Raw genomic sequence first — 20,122 nt, 5'->3', positions numbered from 1 at the left:
CCACAGTAGAATCAAACCAGAAACCCATAAAAAAACTATTAACTTAAAAATCTGACAAAAGTAAGCAATGTACTTTTATATAACTATGTGTCAAAGAAGATAATACAATGGAAATCAGAAAATATTTTGAGCTTAAAGACAATAGAAATATGACACACCAAAATTTGGAAATGCACCTAAGGCAGCAACTGAAGAGTAATTTATAGCTTTATATGCATATATTAGAAAAACAATATTGAAATCAATGACCTGATCTATCAAGTCAAAAGGCTAGAAGACACAGCAACTTAAATTCATCAAGGGAGAGAAATAAATCAATCAAGAAAGGAGTAGTAATTTAATACAAAAAAAGCACAACAGAAAAATCAACAAAACTCAAAAGTTGAGGCCAGGTGCAGTGGCTCATGCCTGTAACCCCAGTGCTTTGGGAGGCTGAGGCAGGAGGATTGCTTGAAACCAGGAGTTCAAGATCAGCCCACAACAACATAGCAGGAGCTCATCTACGCCCCCGCAAAAAAAATTAGCCATAGTGGGACAATTCTGTAGTCCTAGCAACTGGGGAGACTGAGGTGGGAGAATCACTTGAGCCCAGGAGTTTGAAGTTACAGTTAGCTACAATTGCACCTCTGCACACCAGCCTGGGGGACGGAGTAAGACCCTCCGTCTTTAAAAAAAAAAAAAAAAAAAAGTCAATTCTTTGAAAAGATTATGGATAAACCTCCAACAAGATTCATCATGAAAGAGATAAAACAAAAATTGCCAGTATCAGGAATGAAAAAGAGTACATCATTCCAAATCTTACACGCTTTAAACAACAAGAGAATATTACGAATGACTTTATATGAATACATTTTGTAATTTAGATAAAATGAACAAATTCCTTGGAAAATACAATTTATCAAAACCAACACAAGAAGAAAATCTGAATAGTATTAGAGACATTAAAGAAATTGAGTCTGTAGTAAATACGCAAGGCTGCTGGTTGGGAACGAAGAGAACATGGAATGGATAGAAGAAGAAAGTTACGGCCGGGCACGGTGGCTCACGCTTGTAGTCCCAGCACTTTGACAGGCTGAGGCGGGCGGATCACGAGGTTAGGAGATCGAGACCATCCTGGCTAACACGGTTAAACTCCTTCTCTACGAAAAATACAAAAAATTAGCTGGGCGTGGTGGTGGGCGCCTGTAGTCCCAGCTACTCGTAGAGGCTGAGGCAGGAGAATGGCGTGAACCCCGGAGGTGGAGCTTGCAGCGAGCCGAGATTGCGCCACTGCACTACAGCCTGGGCGACAGAGCGAGACTCCGTCTCAAAAAAAAAAAAAACAAAAAAAAAGAAGAAGAAGAAAGTTACAAATATCAACTATGGTCTGGAGATCAAGCAACAGAAGCAAAGAATGTGGCACCTATGCATATTTTCTCCTTTCCTTATGTATATATATATTTGGATATGTAAACCAGTTTATTTTTCCTCTTTTCAATTACTATTTGAAATAAAAAGAATGTGGCACCTATGCATATTTTCTCCTTTCCTTATGTATATATATATTTGGATATGTAAACCAGTTTATTTTTCCTCTTTTCAATTACTATTTGAAATAAAAAGTATTGCTACAATTTATTCAGGTTACACAATTTATGTAAATTTATACTATTTATTCTTTGGGTGTTTGTGGTTGGTTCAGCTTCTTGAGTCTGTACATTTATGTCTCTTGCTAATTTGGGACGTTTTTAGCCATTATTTCTTCAAATATTTCTTCAGTCCCACATTCTTTCTCTTCTTCTAAAATTCTAATGACACAAATATTATCTCTTTTGTGATTGTCCCACAAGTCTCTGAAGCTCTGTTCATTTTTCGCCAATCTATTTCTTCTCTGTTGTTCACAGTGGAGAATTCCTATTGACTTATCTTCAAGTTCTCCAGTTTTTTCTTGTTATCTCCATTATCCTATTGAGCCCATCCAGTGAGTTTTCAATTTTAGGTATTGTAATCAGTTTTGAAATTTCCATTTAGTTCTTCTTTATATCTTCTGTCTTTTTACTGAAACTTTCTGTTTTCCATTTGTTTTAACAGTACTCATAATTGCTTATTAGAGCCTTTTTTTGTGATAACCTTTTAAAAATCTTTATCAGATAATTCCAACATCTGTGTCATCTTGTTGGCATCTGTTAATTATCTTTTCTCATTGAAGTTGCAATTTTCCTGGTTTCTGGTATGATGAGCAATTTTGGAACATTCTGAGTATTGCCATGAGACACTGGATCTGTACATTTTCTCTGTTGGTCTGTTTTCTACTTCACTAATTTAGCATTTAACTTGCTTCCTTCCTTCTACTTGCTTTGAGTTTAATTTACTCTTCTTTTTCTAGGTTCTTAAGATGGAATGAACTTTTGTTCACTGTCTTTAGACTTTTCTTCTTTTTACAATATAAGCATTTAATGCTATAATTTTCCCATAAGCACTGCTTTAGCTGCATCCCACAATTTTTTTTCAAGTTTTGAAATAGAGTTTACTTACAACAAAAACTATCAATTTTAAAGGTATAATTCATTGAGTGTTGACAAGTATATATAATGATATAACCACCACCATATCATAATGTAAAACATTTCCATCACCTGAAAAGCTCCTTCTTGCTTTTTTGTGGTCAATCCCATCTCCCAGGCCTGGCAATGTAGTTTTTTCTACTCTAGAATTTCATATACATGGAGTCATACAGTCAGTAGCCTCCTACATCTGACTTTGTTCACTTAGTATAATACTTCTGAGATTTATCCTTGTTGCTGCATGTATCCATTTCTTTCTTTCTATTGCTGTGTAGTACTCCCCTGTATAGATATTCCACATTCTGTTTATCCATTACCAGCTGATGTTTCTAGTTTAGGGATCTTATAAATCTTTATGCAGACATATGTCTGCACATACTTATTTCTTTTGGAAGCTAGGTCATATAAAAAAATGTTTTATATGCCAAACTGTTTTCTAAATTGGTCATACTAGTTCACATTTTCACCAGTAATGTATGAGTTCAAGTTGCTCCACAGCCTCACCAATACTCAGTATTGTCATTCTTTTTAATTTTATTTATAGTCATTCTAGTGGAGATACAGTGGTAACTCACTGTGCTTTTATTTTAAAACTGTTGTAATGACTATGATGTTGAGGACTTTTTTTGTGTGTTATCTTGTACTTCTATATCATCCTTTATTTATTTATTTATTTGTTTATTTATTTTTTGTTTGAGACGGAGTCTCGCACTGTCATCCGGGCTGTAGTGCAATGGTGCGATCTCGGCTCATGGCAACCTCTGCCTCCCAGATTCATGTGATTCTCCTGCCTCAGCCTCCTGAGTATCTGGGAATACAGGCTCACACCACCACACCCGGCTAATTTTTTGTATTTTTAGTGGAGATGGGGTTTCATCGTGTTGGCTAGACTGGTCTCAAACTCCTGACCTCGTGATCTGCCTGTCTCAGCCTCCCAAAGTGCTGGGATTACAGGTGTGAGCCACCGCGCCCAGCCTATATCATCTTTTAAAAAATGTTTCAAGCAGTATTTTTTGCTCAATCCACCTTTCCCCCTCTGTTTAATCCTATTCTCTTTCAGCTTTTAGAAAATGTTATTCTTATCGACAAGTAATAATTGTATATATTTGCGGGGTACAATGTGATAGCTCCATACACATTTACATTGTAGAAGAGCAAATCAGACTAATCCATCACCTTGCATACTTATTTCTTTGTGGTGGAAATATTTAAAATCCACTTTTTTAGCAATATTGAAATATAATATACGTTATTATTAACTATAGTCACCTTACTGTGAATAGATCACCAGAACTATTCCTCCTGTCTAACTGAAACTTTATACCTTTTGACCAATATTTCCCCTTTACCTGCCTTTCTCTCCAACCTCTGGTAACCACCATTCTACTCTCTACTTCTATGAGGTCAGACTTTTAGATTCTACATTTAGCGAGATAATACAATGTTTGTCTTTTTGTGCCTGCCCTCTAGACAGCATAATGTCCTCTAGATTCATCCATGTTGTCACAAATGACAAAATTTCATTCTTTTTTCAAGCTGAATAGTATTCCATTGTGCATATGCATCACATTTTCTTTATCCACTCATCTGTTTATGGATACTTAGGTTGACTCCATATCTTGGCTATTATGAACAATGCTGCAATGAATATGAGAGTGCAGCTATCTCTTCAATATACTGATTTCAATTCCTTTGGATATATACCCAGAAGTGGGGTTGCTGGATCATATGGCAGTTCTATTTTTAGTTTTTTGAGGAACCTCCATACTCTTTTCCAAAATGGCTGTATCAATTTACATTCCCACCAACAGTGTACAAGGCCATACATGTGTGGTCCATTTGTAAACTCTTTATTCTGTTTCATTGTCCTATATATCTAAATTTATACCAATACCACCATGTCTTGATTACTGTAGCTTTATAGCAAGTTTGAAAATAAGGAGTGTAAGTCCCGCAACTTTGTTCTTCTTTTAAAAAATCGCTTTGGCTTTTTCAGGTCTGATGTGTTTCCATTTCAATTTTAGCTTATCAATTTCAATAACAAAAAGCCTTCTGGGATTTTGATTGGATTGCTTTGAATCTATACAATTTGGGGAGAATTTACATGGTAACAATACTGAGTCTTTGGATCCACAAGCACGGTATATCTTTCCAATTATGAAGTTGTTCTTCAATTTCTCTCGGCAACATTTTTTAGGTTTCACTAAACATATCTGGCACACATTTTGTTGTATTTTTCAAGTATTTCAGTTTTTATGCTACTGCTAGAGTATAAGTAACTTTTCTTGTAGCTTTTTGGAAATACAGTTGATATACAATAAATAATTTATTTAAAATGTAAAATTTGACATGTTTTGGCATCTGTATACACCAGTAAAACCATTACCCCAATTAAAATAATGAACATATCCATTTCCCCTAAAAGTTTTTTGGACCCTTCTGTTATTTGTCCCTCCTGCCCTTTATAGCCTGACCCTCCCCACTTACCTTCCAGGCAACCACTGATCTTTCTATCTCTAGGGTTAGTTTGCACTTTCCAGAATTTTATATATATGGAATCATAAAGTATGCTCTCTTTTTCATCCTGCTTCATTAACTTAGCATAATTACTTTGAAAACTGTCCATGTTGTTGCATGTATCAATAGTTACTTCTTACTTATTACTGAGCCATATTCTACTCTATGGATGTATCACAATGTTTATCTAGTCAAGTGTTGATAGACATTGTTTTATTTTCTCCAATTTTTGCCTATTACAAATAAAAGCTGCTTTGAATGTTAGCGTACAAATATTTGTGCAGACAAATGTCATTTCTCTAGGGTAAATCCCCATGGGAAGAATGGCTGGTCATATGGTAGATGTATGTTTAACATTTTAAACTCCGAACTGCTTTCCAAAATGGATGTAACTAGATTATGGATCGCAGTAAAGTGGAAGGGCATACAGGCCAGAATAATCTTTTCTATATCTTTCATATGTGTGTTGGTAAGGGAGATTTATTCATTCATCAAATGTTACTGAATTAACTACTGAATGCAATGAACTGGGTTAGGCACAGAGGGCATAGCAATGAATAAGACAGCCGTGGTTCCTGCCCTTTGGTGCTTACATTCTAGAAGGAAAAAAAGACACTATAACAACATAGTTCACAATTATTTGCTCACAAAGAGGTACAGAGTGCTCTGAACCCAACCTGACTGAAGACTCTCTGAAAGCTTCTTTGAGATAGCAACAGCCGAGCTGAGTGTTGAAGGATGAGTAGAGATTAACAAGACAGATATAATCCCAAGGGACTGTGATAACACCACAAAATAGTAGTTCTGGGATCCAATATAACTCCCCTAGGATGCAAATATTTACTGATTTATTCCCTTAATCAATCTAGCCTGCTCCCAATTCCTGCATGAAAATCCTAGGCTTCGGCATAAAAAGCAGGATTTAGGAGCAGCATGATCTTTTGTCTCTTGATTCAGCACTAAACTGAGTCCCTTCTTCAAGATAGAAATGTCCCTTCTGAATAATGAAAACAACAATCTCGTTTATGAATCATAGTAGAATCATGAATGGAATAATGAAAATAGCAGTAGTCATAATGATAACAGCAGCAGCAGCTAACATAGCATCTGTAAAGTGTACAATCTACTGTCCATCACACAGGAAGTGTACTTACTGCCTTTTGGTGCTTACATTCTAAAAGGAAAAAAAAGACAATAAACAACACAGTTCACCATTATTTGCTCACAAAGAGGTACAGAGTGCTCTGAACCCAACCTAGACTGGGGAATCCCACTTTCCATGTGGGAGGCACTATGTAATTTCATCCAATGCAAATAATAACCTCATGAAGTAGATATTGTCATTACCATTTTATATAAGAATGAACTATGATCCAGAGAGATTAAATAACCTGTCAATCATCATAAATTGGTCAGTGATAGAGCAGGAATTTGGGCACAGAGGCCCTAAAGCACCAATGGTAGGGGTACCTAAAAAATGTATTTGTTTGCCTTAGAGTCAAAATAATTTTGTGACAGGCAAATGATATGCTGATGGCTGTAAGTACTACTTCTGAGGACCACTGATCTCTGGCAAATGTCACTCACAGTAAAATCCTCAGGGAAGGCAGCACAGTGTCAGAAAAATTTGGATTTAAATCCCAATTCTTCCACTTATTAACTACGTGACTATAGGCAAGTTATCTAACCTTACTTAGTCTCAGTACAGAATGAGAAAAACATACCTGCTTTGCAGGCCTGGGCCAAGATCATAAGCGGGACGTTGACGGGAACATAGTAAGTTGTATATACAAGGTTGTTATCAAAGTTGTTCCTTCCATAGCATCTGGATATTCTGACTAACGGAGATAAGAAAGCTTCCTGATTTCACTCTTCTAATAATTACTTCTTTAGAGGTAATGTGGAATCAAACACAAGTAATCAGAGGAAAGAGGTAAAGATTCGAGCTCAGTCCCTTTAAGCGCTGCAAAACTTCCTGACGTTAACATATTCTTAGTTGCTTAAAACAAACTCAGGGTTGAAAGAAATCATAGGAATACATTTAGCCCACCCTTCTTTTAGTAGTCTTCCTTTAGACCAACTGAAAATACTTAAGAGACAGCCCTCTGTCCATCTTGGTCACGTCGTTTTGAACATTCCTTTTTTCCACCTCTCTTTTGCCACAAAAATAAACACATGGGTAGCATTTGAAGCCATTATATGCAATGAAGAGAGAAATCACTCGCAAAAAAAAAAAAAAAAATTAGTCTTTTTGCCATTACTTGGCTAGAAAAACAAGTAGGCAATTTGTTTTAAAAATGGGAATAATAGTATACTAAATATCATCCAACACCCTAGACACTATGCTGTAAAAGTCATCTCCTATGAATAAAAATAAATCAAAAAAGATGAATGTATGTTTTATTAGCTACTCTCATGCCTTTCATTGGCCAATAACTACATCATCCAGGGCATCGCACATCAATCTATTTCATAACAATTTCTTTTACACTCAAATGAAGCTACATTTTTTTAAAAACCTGGGAAAACTTGAGCTTTTAATTTTTGGTGGTGGTGATAGTGTCGGGGGGAGTGGATTCCTTTTCCTTTCCCTTAAAATACACCTTCAATTTAAGTGTTTAAAAATGTATTTCTATAATAAATACATGTAATAAATACAGCTTCATTTAAAAAAATTTATGATTTAAGAACCCCAAATTCAACAAATCCTAAGTTAGCTAAAGAAAATGGTTACCTTGCTCCCCTTTCCCCTGAGCCAGCTATAGCTAAATGACTTGAACACTCTGCATGCTTAAGTCTGATACCACCTTTACCCGCAGCCGCAGGCCTCCGCCTGTTGTCATCATGCATCTCACGTACACCCTGACAGGGCCCATCAATTCCTATTGCTTTTCACCAGGCCTGGACTCTGGCACTTTCCCCTGGGGAGACCTTTACTGGTCTCCATACTTAACCCTTGAACCCAGCCTAATCCATCAGCCTCATTGAATAAACGGTGATAGGGAATGTTTCTCCCTAAAGACAGGCAGCCAGCCTCTCCACTTAAAACTCAGAAAGAAAGCCATCAACAGGGTCTGCTTTGTTTGTCAGTGTCGCCAGCTTCTTCACTTATTGATGTTTTTATTGTTGCAGTGCCCAGCTGCTTGAGTCAAGGGAAGTGGTATTCAAGGAGACATCAATTAAGTGCTTGTTAAATGCTATAGATGCTCTTTTGAAATTGTCCCCTGGGACTCTCCTTGGGAGTTCCCAAAACCAATGGAGGGCACAGTTGCCATTTTGGAATAGGGTTTCTCCAGTGCTTCAAAGAACAGTTTCATAACCCACACTCTTACGCACACCTTTTGTACTCTAGTGGAAGAATTTAGAAATTCTGACTTTTAAGAAGGAAATATAATACTCTTTTTTAGGAAAGACAATCAGTCATAGAAAGTAATATTAAACATATAAACACACTGTGTAAAACCTCCCTACCTCATAACCAAATTGCAGCTCGTCAGAGGTCAGCATAATGATATCATCATCAATGGCCAGAACAGCTTCTGTCTCGATTTCATCATAAGGGAAGAAACGGTTACTTAACTTGTTTTCAGCAGTCCTCACAACTTTTAATGGAACCCGGATTTTGGGCCAGAGAGAATCTGGAAAAAGAGAAAAGGTATTTACTATTCTTCTAACTTTTGTGAGGAGATAAAGTAGTAAAAGCATGACACCACAAACGAGATGGAAGAATCAGCTTGTATCCACGGCTCTCATCAAATCCAAAGGTAGAACTGTGCTAGGGGAGATTCTCACAGATGCATCTTTATTATAATAAAAAATATATGTACTGAACATATATATACACACATACAATACACATACACATTTATCCTCTCTAAATCCTTGTAACACTACTAATTCTCAATACTGCCCTAACTAGAATGAACAAATTGGCTTCAACTCACAATTGAGAGGCAGAGAAGCAAAACAACTCGACCAAGGTCACAATGACAGAAGAGAAATAAAGTCTGCATAAGCTCATTCTCAGGATCAAGACTTTAATATCAGAACTCTACCCACCTCTGGTAAATACTCTGCAAAATACTTTCAGGTAAGTATATCCTAGCTGAAAACTTGCCTGCAGCTGTGCTAGGAAATACAGTGCATGTTCCGAAGGTCCCCGACGTGCCCACCTCCATCATGCAATCAAACAGCTTTCGGTGCTGCTAAAATCCACCCCTCATCAAAGTATGTTTCATTGAATGAGTGTAGCTTCCTTAACTCAGCACTTTATCCCCTCCCCTCGACTCACTAGGTTTGGTTTCTCATCATGACCAATTTACAAAGTAAATATCAAATTTCTAGGTCCAATTATGTGGGATTTTCTAGTATACTGAAGAAACACCAACCCATGACTTGCCTTACATTTTTTCCCCATTCTACTTTATGAAATAACTGGAGTAATTTACCCACAGTTTCTTTGTTTTAAAATGTTGCCCATTTAGCATAGCATGAAATTCATACTTCTTTGGTACAGTACCCATGTCCATAGATCTCAGAGGGCAGTTTGTTCTTTACACATCTGTCAAATGAGAATAGGAAAGCTAGGTATCATACTGCTTTCAAAAAGTCCATCATGTAATTGTAGAAAAATCTCATTTCTGTGGGTCTTGAAGTCCCAAAGCGCTTCTGGCCACTCCAAAGTCACCATATTGAAGAAGAAGTATGATAGAGGGAAAGTCAGTAGGAGAAATGCTGTCTTAACTGACTGCAGATAAAATGTTTTACTTCTGCATAGTTGTAATATAACTGGTTGTAGAACACATTGTTGGGGGCACTCCCAGGGTCTTGGAAGAGGCCTGTGCAAGTGAGAGGCCCTGTAGTCAAGGAAGATTTTCACGGTCTTACAATAAACCTGTGGCACAGAGCCTAAAAGAGAGTGGTCAGCTCCAAAAAGTGTGTTTGGGGAAGGGCTGAATCCGTGACCAAAGAAATAACCCTATGGGCCACTGCCTTTTCATCAATATCAACAGTTACAGTTTCATTCTTGGCACATAATCGAAAAATATCTTTGGAATAATGCATGAACACATGGCTGAAAGACTGGAGGCCTGGGTTCTGCATTATCTATGGGATCTTAAGCAAGTCCATTCTTCTCAGGATAAGAATAAGTAGAGGGAAAGGGAGAAAGGGAACTTTGTTAAGCAACTAATATATGCCAGATGCTTTACAGATGCACTGTCATTCAATCCTCCTGACAACCTTATGAGGCAGGAATTATTTACAAAGTAGTATTTTCATGGCTCAGAGAGGTTAATTAACTTGCCCAGTGATACACAGAAAATAAATGATAAGGCTAGTATTTGAACCTAAGTCTGTTTAGCATTAAAAGACCAAAAAGGACCTGCAGCTTCAGAATCCCATGTTTCTCTGGATCTGTAACAAAACTAGTAAGGTTCGATCACTTTCTCCAGCAATCATCCTTATTCTTGCTTGATCCCCACTCCCTATTTCAGATAGATAAAATCCCTGTCATACATCTATCATTCCTAAATCCTTATAAAATATGAATACATTATAACAGTCGTCCTCAAACTTTTTGGCACCAGGCACCAGTTTTGTGGAAGAAAAATTTTCCATGAATGTAGGGGAAGGCGGGGCAGGAATGGTTTTAGGATGAAACTACTCCACCTCAGATCATCCGGCATTAGATTCTCATAAGGGGCGTGCAACCTAGATGCCTTGCATGAGTAGTTCACAATAGGGTTCTTGCTCAAGTGAGAATCTAATGCTGCCACTGATCTGACAGGAGGCGGAACTCAGGTGGTACCCACCACTCACCTCCTGCTGTGCAGCTTGGTTCCTAACAGGCCACAGATGGCTACAGGTTCATGGCCTGGGGTTGGGGACCCCTGCACTGTAACATCTAAAATGAAGGAGGTTATAGCCCTACGTACCAGACCAGTGGTTTTCAAAACTTTTGGTCTCAGAATCCCTTCATGCGCTTAAAAATTACTGAAAATCCCAAAGAGATTTTCTTTATATAGGATACACACACACAAAAACACACTATTTACTATATTAAAAATTAAAACTGAGGAAATTTTAAAACATGAAAATATATGAGCACACGTTCCATTAGCTGTGGGAAATAATGTCACTCATGACCTGTAGATTCTGGAGAACTCTACTGTACATTTGTGAGAGAATAAAAGAAGTGGGAAAGAGAAGTAATGAATCAGAATGATTATGAAAATAATTTCCATGTCCTGGATCTCCTAAAAGGATCTCAGGGATGCTCAGGGTACCCAGATTACACTCTGAAATCTGCTGAGTTAGACTCTGTTCAGATTTGGGTACCACAACATTAAGAGAAGTACCAACAAGCCCAGAAAATAGTTGAGAAGAAATAACAAGGACAGTGCAGGCATCTGTATCCAGGCTTTCTACAGAATGCTTAAAGAAACTAAGTGTGCCACTTATCACTTTATTGCCTCTCAGTTTCAACTGTAGTCATCCTTGCCCTGTTAGTGATAGCTGAACTGGACCCTGTAAACATCTCTTCTTTGCCAGCTGGCATGGCGTCACACTGTGTCAGTACAGGGCACTGAAGGGCCAGCGCATGGGGGTGGCTTTCTTCCTGGTTCTGGTATGCCTTTTTTACTTCTTGCTCCAGTAGTGCCTGGCCTGCAGGCAGGCAGGCAGGGGCACTTGTCTCTAGCAAGTGTAAGTAGCACCTCTTCCCTGGGGCAGCTTCCCAGGAGGTTCTAGCACACCCCAACCGGCTTCCTAGTGAATTTAACAGCACCCCTGCAGGCAGCTTCCCAGCAAGTTATGTGGATGCCCCACCAGCAACTCAGCCAGAATTCTCCCTGTGGGTAGTTCCAGGTGAGCTCCACTAAAGCCCTAGCCAGTTTCCCAGCAAGTTCAATAACACTCCTGGGGCAGATTCCTTTTGAATTCTGTGTGTATACGAGGGCATGACTGGGTTTCCTGCTTGTCAAGTTTGGCCTGTGGCACCTCAGTATACTTTACTAATCCAGTGGATGTGATTAGTAAGGTGTGAATCTCAGATCTAGCTGGGGAAGGGGCTCTCCCAAATTTATTTTCTGTAACCTTTAGAGTTCTCTTTACCCTTTAGTAGGCAAATCCTGTTACTAGTTAATAATTCTTTAGATTAAATTTTTCCTGTTCAAATTATCATTGGTTTCTGTCTCCTAAATGAATCTTGACTAATATTCTTGGGATATCAGAAAGATTATCGAATGAAAAGGGAATTGTTCTCTATGGCCTCTAGAGTTAGAAGCATGACAAATGGAAGGGTAGAAGTTACAGGGAAACCGATTTAGACTTAAAATAGGTAAGAACTTCCTGATGGTATAAACTGTTCTAAGATGTGTTGCCTTCAGCAGCACAACGCGCCCTTTTACTTCAAATGCATTAACTTAGGTCAGATTTCTACTTGACATCAGGTGGAAAACTAAACAAGATGCCTCTACGGCCTTAGGATTCCATGAGGCAGCAAAACATCACAGAAAGAACACAGTCTTTGGAAACAGCTTCAGATCCCAGGTCTACCACTTGCTTGTCATGTGACCTTGAACAAGTTAAACACTCTGAGCCTGCTTCTTCAACTATGAAGAAGGAATAACAATGACACCATCTTGACATGATTGACTGTGAGGATGAATGGGAATGCATTTAGCAACACAGTGCCCAGCACACCAGAGGTAGTCACTAAAATGTTGGCCATGCTTTCCCTGGAAAGTCTCTGTCTACCTACAGAACCAGAGCATTTTTTTGAACCCTAGGTAGCAGTGTCAAAGTGGTACAGTTGAGATCTAGCACATCACCCTGACAACCCAGTGGTATACCCCTGGCTCTGGCCTTCCATATCCACTTTGAGAGAAGCAAGATCCCTGCCATGAATCTTCTAAACTCTCACACACTAATAAAACAAAAGAACATGGAACTTTGGTCATGTTAATTCCACAAGGCAACAAACAGCTCCTCTTTCCATTATGTAGAGAAACTAGGCTAGCTACTTTGATTAAGTATGAACATACCTCTACGCTGGATGGAATCTGGACTTACAATTGGGGAATGTGTATAGCATATTCAACCCATAGACAGCTTTCCACACTGTTCATCTATATATGTCCAAAGAATTACTTGAGACCGTGTCCACAAAGAACTAACTTGCCTCTGTAAAGTCTTTGAAGGGGAAGTTTTAGAGAGCAATGAAGACCCAGGAGGATGATATGGGGTGCAGGTAGAAACATAGAATGAATCATGGCTTTTTAAGATATATGGTTACTTTTCCCTGTTGCAAGTTAGGTCTGAGTAGCCAAAAGTCAGCTTTGGCAAAAGGCATTTCCATTTCAGTGATCAGCTACCACCAGACAGAACTCTAAACAGAATTCTCAGTTTCATGTTTTCCGTTTGTCAAATTAAATGGCCCCCATGAAAGAGAAGTACCATTCTCTCAGGCTTCTGACAGTATCCCTTTCATGGAGGCGAGAAATGAGAGGGCAGGAGTCAAAGAATAAGCATTAAAATTATATCCTGCCTTCAGATAATCCCGATATGCAATTTTGATTCTGGAAAGGTAACCTTTAAAAAAATTAGGACTGGAGCAGTAGAAGGAGAAGGGAGAATGAGGTAGGAAAGAAAAACAGATGTGAAAAAGAAAAGAGGTTTTTTCCTTCCCATTAGTTTTTTCAAAAAAATAGACTTACTTTTCTGTCTCTCTGAGTCCCTGACAAGGATCTAGTTCTTCTATATGATCCCAAATCAAAGAACTGACAACATGTCATGATTTTCCTACAACTAAACGGTAATCTAAATAGACACAGGGGGGCTTAGTGCAAAGGGCATGAGCTTTGGATCTAGAAAGATCTGTGTTGATTTCTGACAAATTACTAATCTGAGTTTCATTTTTCTTATTTTTTAAAAATAGGAATAATAACAGTTTCCTTGCAGGCTTGTCCTAAGGTCTAGAGATAATAAGCATGTAGCACAGTTCCTATTCCTAGGATTAAAAAAGTACACAATATGGTTATATTATTATCGTCTTCACAAATGGATTCTTGTGAAGTCCTATGAACTTCACTTCTCTACTGATAACATGAAGAGGTCTAGACAGAAGAATATGGGGGTGACCCCTAGAATGCAGACAGAAACTGTGTCATAGCTAGAAATCTTCAGGCCCAACTTCCACGGCTTAGCCTAAATGGGGTCTTTTTTCCTTACTCCTTTAAATTCTAAATGAAACAGCATGTTCTTGTATCTTATGACTCATCCTGTGAACCTATAACAGACAAAATAGAAATGTCACCTTCCATTCATACAAAGCAGCCTGAAAAATATGATTTTTCAAATGCATTGCAGAATTTATGAAAAACAAACAGCTGAGCCAGGTGACCTGACAACTTCACAGTATGAGCTTTAGTCCAGCTCAAAGGAGAAAAAGAACTCCTTGTGTCAAGGATTTCTTTTTTTAAGTATATTGATTAACGGTTTTCTCCATGTTGGATGCCAAGAGAAATGTGAGCAAAGACATTTTTCTCCAACTTGGCAAAGGTACTACAAAATGGTCAGGTTGACTGAAGATGACCCCAAGTCCATCCTGCCAATCACTATCATAAATACAACCACAGATTCACAAAATAAATTATCAGATTATCTCCATACAAACCTTAAGCCTACTTCAGAATTGCCTGAGTTGCTGGTGTACAGCTGGTCTCATGACCCAACTCCCCGCAGTCCTAGAACTCGGCTCAAAAAGAAGGTGGCTGCTGCTTTTACTCCCCTGTTGACCATCCTGGGTTGCTGACATGCTCAGCCAACCCCAACCTGCCTGCTAAGGACTATGCAAATCACAATCTGAAGCTGGGGGCCTCCCGATGTTAATTCAAATTTAAAACTAAAGTCAGTTAAAGGAAGAAAGGCAGTAGGCTGCCTTTTCTTCTGACAAAGCTCAAAATCAATGTGATGAAAGCTCACTGGAAATTTCAATTGCCTAGTCTAAGTATTTACTTAAACTTAAAACCCAGAAATTTGGACTTAAGTGTAACCAAAAGAAAAAAGTATTTGGTTGGGTTGGAGAATGAAAAAAAAAAAAAAAAAACTGGGAAGGGGGGTAGATTTCTGCCTACACAAATCCTCCCAGCAGCAGACATGGTAACCACAATATTTATTTTAGTAAATGTAGAGAAAGCGAAAAACATCACTTTTGCCTTTAATATTTCAAAGACTTGGACTTGCTTTTTTTTTTTTTTTATAATATATATGTTACTAATGCTGTACGTGAAAAATCAGATGCATTTGCTGGCATGCAGACCAGAGCTGACAACCTCATTTACCAACTGAACAAACACCTCAGAGAAGATTAAACATGGTTATGTTCTCCTCAAACAACCACGTCACCAGAGCCAGAGCCCTGACCTAAAAACCACTGTTAGAAAACAGCCAGTCTAGTCACTACACGTGTCAAAATTAGGGCCTCATCAGTTAAGGGCTCTTTTTCCTCCCTAGAGTCAAAATCTTTTAAAAATAAACTAAAGTCTTGGTCATAAAATTAACCACTACATTTTAGCAGGGTCTTACCAAAAATTAAAACTGAACACCCAACTCCAAAACCTGGGCTCCTGCTACTGCCTTTAGTTGTGCCAGTGTAGAGGCTTAGATCAAGAAGGAAAAAAAAATTTATCCTTTCTCACAGTTTGCAATGATACCTTCCCAAAAGAAGTGACACTAATTCACAATAAATAACTCACCTTATGCCTAAAGTGGCTAACCAGGAGTTATAAGGAGAAGGCTCTTTTGCATTTAGCACTAGAATTTGGAACTCTGCCTTTCAGGCAGGACTGCAGCAGCAGACTGAGAGTCTCTCTGAAAGCTGGTGACCTTTGCATGCAGGAGCAAATACAGGCAGGCCTGTGACTACTCCAAGACACAACAGGCCACTCCAGACCCAATGAGAGGCCCCAGCCTTCCTTCTACAAACATAGCCCATCCTTTATAAACGAAGGGACTAATTAGCAATGTAATACCATCCAATTCACTTCACTCTGGAGAAAGGCAATTGGTATGAATAAATCCAAGTCAACAATTTCCTTCTTTACACAGTTCCTTATAATTGTCTCTCTTTTCCTTCCTTTCTGTATTCTCATCCTCCCTTCTTAAATGATGCCCACATCTTCCCTTTTCTTTTACCCCTTTCCTTCTCCCTTATTAAGTATCAAACAAAACAAAAATCCAGAAAACTGACCATGTTATAGTGTTGAGAAAGAGAAAACAAATCTTGGCATAGAAAGTTAATTTTTAAAAATCAGGGAATAATATAGGACCTTCATTTAAAATACCTGTTTTATTTGCTCAAACTGTGGCTCCCTAAATCTAAAAAGAAAGCATATGATTCTCTCAGAGAACAAACATCCCATGAAGTAAAGGAGAAACTAAAGAATTTTCTCAAGGCAAATTCTGATTTGCCTAACAGCCAGAAATATGGACTTCTTCCAGCCTAGACTATAGATCTACTACTGGCAATTTTCAGGGTTGACTCTCCCGACTTCAGTATATCCAATTAAAAGAGACTAGCCATAAAAAGTGCAGATACTACTGTCAGGCAATAAACTAGACCTTATCGGTGACAGTGGTGCACATTACTAACTTCAAACTCATTCATTCCTTGCTCTAATCCATCAGAAACTTCCTGGCTTTAATAGGCTATAAATGGCAGGAGCTTTGAAGTCCCTGGGATTAGGATCAGTAATACACAGACTGAATGAGAAACTAAATGCAGGTGGAACATACTCTGTGTGTCCCGAATTAAAAAAAAATCCAATGAATCAAATAGTCCTCAACCCTAGCTGCCAGCCAGCAGATTACAGGGGTGGCCAAGGCAAGGAACAAAGTGATTAAGGAAGAACCAATGGGAACTTCTAGTGATTGCTCTCTTTAAGGACCTGACTTGAAGTCTAGACAGGGTAGGCTTTGCTGCTGACTTTTCCAATCAGAGGTGAGGCCATCCTTTTTTTTTGAGAAAGTACAGCATCAGAGCAGAGATAAGAAAGGAGAAAACTAATGCCTTTTAAACTGAGTTTTCATGTAAACAAATCAGCTGATATGGCTGAGGGAAGCTGAGATCTGTTTTCCTAAGGCTGATAGCCTTTGATCCTATTGATTCCTAAGCCCTCAAACACTTGTGGCTACAGAGTATGCCAGGGCTTGGAGTTAAATGGGCCACCCTAGAACAAGAATGAGACGACTGAGAAAAATGGAGGCATGCTGTCTCAGAAATGGTATTGCTATTGACAAAGCAGGAAAATTTATTTAAAACAAAGGATGTGAATAATTTGGCCATCCAAAATCGATCCAGCTGAGAGATGCACTAAGGCTTCTTACCTTCTGGAGGGTTTTTATTCTGATTATTCCAGACGACAAGTAGTTTGGATAGACTGGGCACCTTGGACACTTCAGTGATGACCCGGAAGAGGCTCTCTACTCGGTCGTAGGTGAGGACTATGGCAGTGAACCCTTGAGACTGTGGTGGGATCAGCGGGAGGAAGAGTGGATTGCTCACGCTGCCCCACTTCTACAAGAGGACAGATTAACACGGGTCAGAAAAACAGCTGTAACAATATGGCTGACCCAATATCGTCAGCAAACCCAAACACGGCAGGCATGGTGGCTTTTACCAGGACCGATCCCAGAGCTAAGCAGCTGCTCAAAGTCTTCCCCTCCTCAAAATTTGCATGGACTAATTAAGTTTGGCTCTGATATCACTGGAAAAGGAGCTGAGAACTTTTGCAGCTGAGAAAAGAATTCTAGTTAAACATGACAGATTAAAGCATGCGTTTATCTCCATTCTCTCCCCAAACCCAATAAAAAGGAAGTTGATGAATATAAAAGAACATAAATCTACAAGGACAAAGAGATGGGAGAAGAGACAACAGCTGATGGGCCTATTACGATATTTTTAAAAGCTGGAAAGGGCTAGAGAAAGGGTAGCAGAGGAGGAGTAAGTGGAGACCTGGGTGCCTACCAGGAGGGGAGGCAGCAATGGCAAGCAAGCCAACCTGGGAATTCACAGGGTTCAGAAATGACACTCACCGGATACCTTGTGAGGTAAGAGAAGCGGTAAGGTTGAAAACAGGAAGACTGTTAAAAATCTGTGTAAGGAGCAGTTAGAGGCCCAGATTCACAAACCCTCCCTTGATCCTACTCAGCCAGAAAAACGACTCTTCCCTCACCCCAGCTAGAGAAGGGAGTTTTCCTCTCCAAGGAAACTGAAGCTCTAGACAGGGAAATACAGGCACAGAGGAGAGGAAAATACAGGGTAAAAATCTACATTCTGAATGATGGGCCCTACAGCCTTCTTTCCCCTTCAGTTCCCAAAGCGTTGGCAGCCAGGTGGCTAGCTCGGCACCCTAACATCTTACAGTGAAGTCCTCCAGGCAACAAGCTGGCCTTCACACAAAGAACTTCCGATCAGCTTTTCAGTGCTTCCCTCTCAATCATGAGCAGATTCTAGAATCACAGACATTTCAAGAGCATCTTCAGCATGACAGAAACCAAACGAATAAAGAAAAAAAGGAACTTAGAAGTAACAGAAACAATAGAAGAAGCAGAAGGAAATTCAAACAGCATCAACAACAAATTGTATCCACCGGGAGATAAGATTCTTCATCCATGAAACAAGAATAAATTGCTATTTTTATTTTAAAAGTTCTATCAAAGAACAGAAACAACTCTTCGACATTAAAAATATAACAGTTTACATTATTTTTTGAGGGCAGGATTGCTACCTGGTTGGTCCTGTCAGTCGGGGGAAAAAAGGTCAGGATTGCAAGATAAAGATAACAAAATACTCCAGACTGGTGAACAAAAAGGCAGAGATGAAAAATAAGGACAGAGAAAATGAGAAAATCTAGAAGGTCCAATATCTATTTAATAGGAGATTCCAGAAAAGAAAACATAGACTATGGGAGAAGTAAATCTACCAAAGAAATTAAAGAAGTTCTCAGTACATAAGATATAAGAGGCATGAATTTTCAGATTGCAAAGGATTAACAGAAGTAGCACGGTGAATTTTTTAAAAAGACAAAAATAAAAAAAAAAACACTGCCATATCAAAGTGCATATTTCTGAACACAGAGAATAAAGAGAAAATGTTCACAATGTGTGAAAATAGGTGAGGAACATGTGAGTTCAATGTACAATTCTCAAAACTTCTCTGTTAAACGTGAAATGTTTTTAAAATAAAGTTTAAAAAGTAATAAAAGAAAGTCAATCTCTTTGCTACCATTAAAATATTAAGTACTTTTAATACAGCAATGCAAGCAAAAAATATTTTTGCACTGATAATAATTAAGATTATTTAAATGTTCTTATATATTTTACCAGCTTTATTAGGATATGATTCATATACCATACAATCTACCCACTTAAAGCATATAATGGTTTTGGTATATTACATTGTTCACTTTTTAAAATTGTGGTAAAATATATATAATATTAAATTTGCCATTTTAACCATTGCTAAATGTGTAATTCAGTGGTATTAATTACATTCATATTCATATGTTATCATGCAAAAAGCCCAGGACTGAATTCCATCTTTGCCAGAGGGTGGCTGAGTATGAAATGTCCTATCTGCTATTACGGCTGTTGCATACTTCCCTAGTATTTTATACTCTGGGATTGCCAAGGTTCCCTATCAATCTCATCCATATCACTGATGGACACCCATCACCAACTTTGTGACAACAGCTGTCTGCCAGATGTAACAGTGTGGGATGAGAAATGTACACAAACCCATGCAATACACATGGGATGGAAACTCAAAGAAGCTGAATGGGATTCCTGGGGTCCTAATGTAATCAGGATATTAAAGCCAAAATGTCCACAACATGCTATAATTAGATTTCACAACCAAGAGACACAGTAGGAAAGGCCATCTTTTCTTTTTCTTTTTTTTTTGAGACAGAGTTTCACTTGTTGCCCAGGCTGGAGTGCAATGGTGCAATCTCGGCTCACCTCAACCTCCGTCTCCCGGGTTCAAGAGATTCTCCTGTCTC

The 20,122-nt window shown here is 38.6% G+C and overlaps 1 protein-coding gene across 4 annotated transcripts in view; it reads right to left on the bottom strand.

The window, feature by feature from the left end:
- The window catches only part of EXT2 (exostosin glycosyltransferase 2), a 163,565-nt gene that overhangs the window by 29,647 nt on the left and 113,796 nt on the right, over nt 1–20,122 (bottom strand). For all 4 annotated transcript variants that reach the window (XM_030794661.1, XM_030794659.1, XM_003254460.3 and 1 more), the window contains 2 exons: nt 17,448–17,637; nt 8,532–8,698 (listed from right to left, as the gene is read on the bottom strand). In XM_030794661.1, the coding sequence (XP_030650521.1) occupies nt 8,532–8,698; nt 17,448–17,637 (357 nt within the window). The remainder of the gene's footprint in view (nt 1–8,531; nt 8,699–17,447; nt 17,638–20,122) is intronic.

This window comes from Nomascus leucogenys, chromosome 15 (assembly GCF_006542625.1).
Source record: "Nomascus leucogenys isolate Asia chromosome 15, Asia_NLE_v1, whole genome shotgun sequence".
NCBI lineage: Eukaryota > Metazoa > Chordata > Mammalia > Primates > Hylobatidae > Nomascus > Nomascus leucogenys.
The sequence above is the reverse complement of the archived record's forward strand: the minus strand, read 5'-3'. Positions and strand labels throughout refer to the sequence as shown.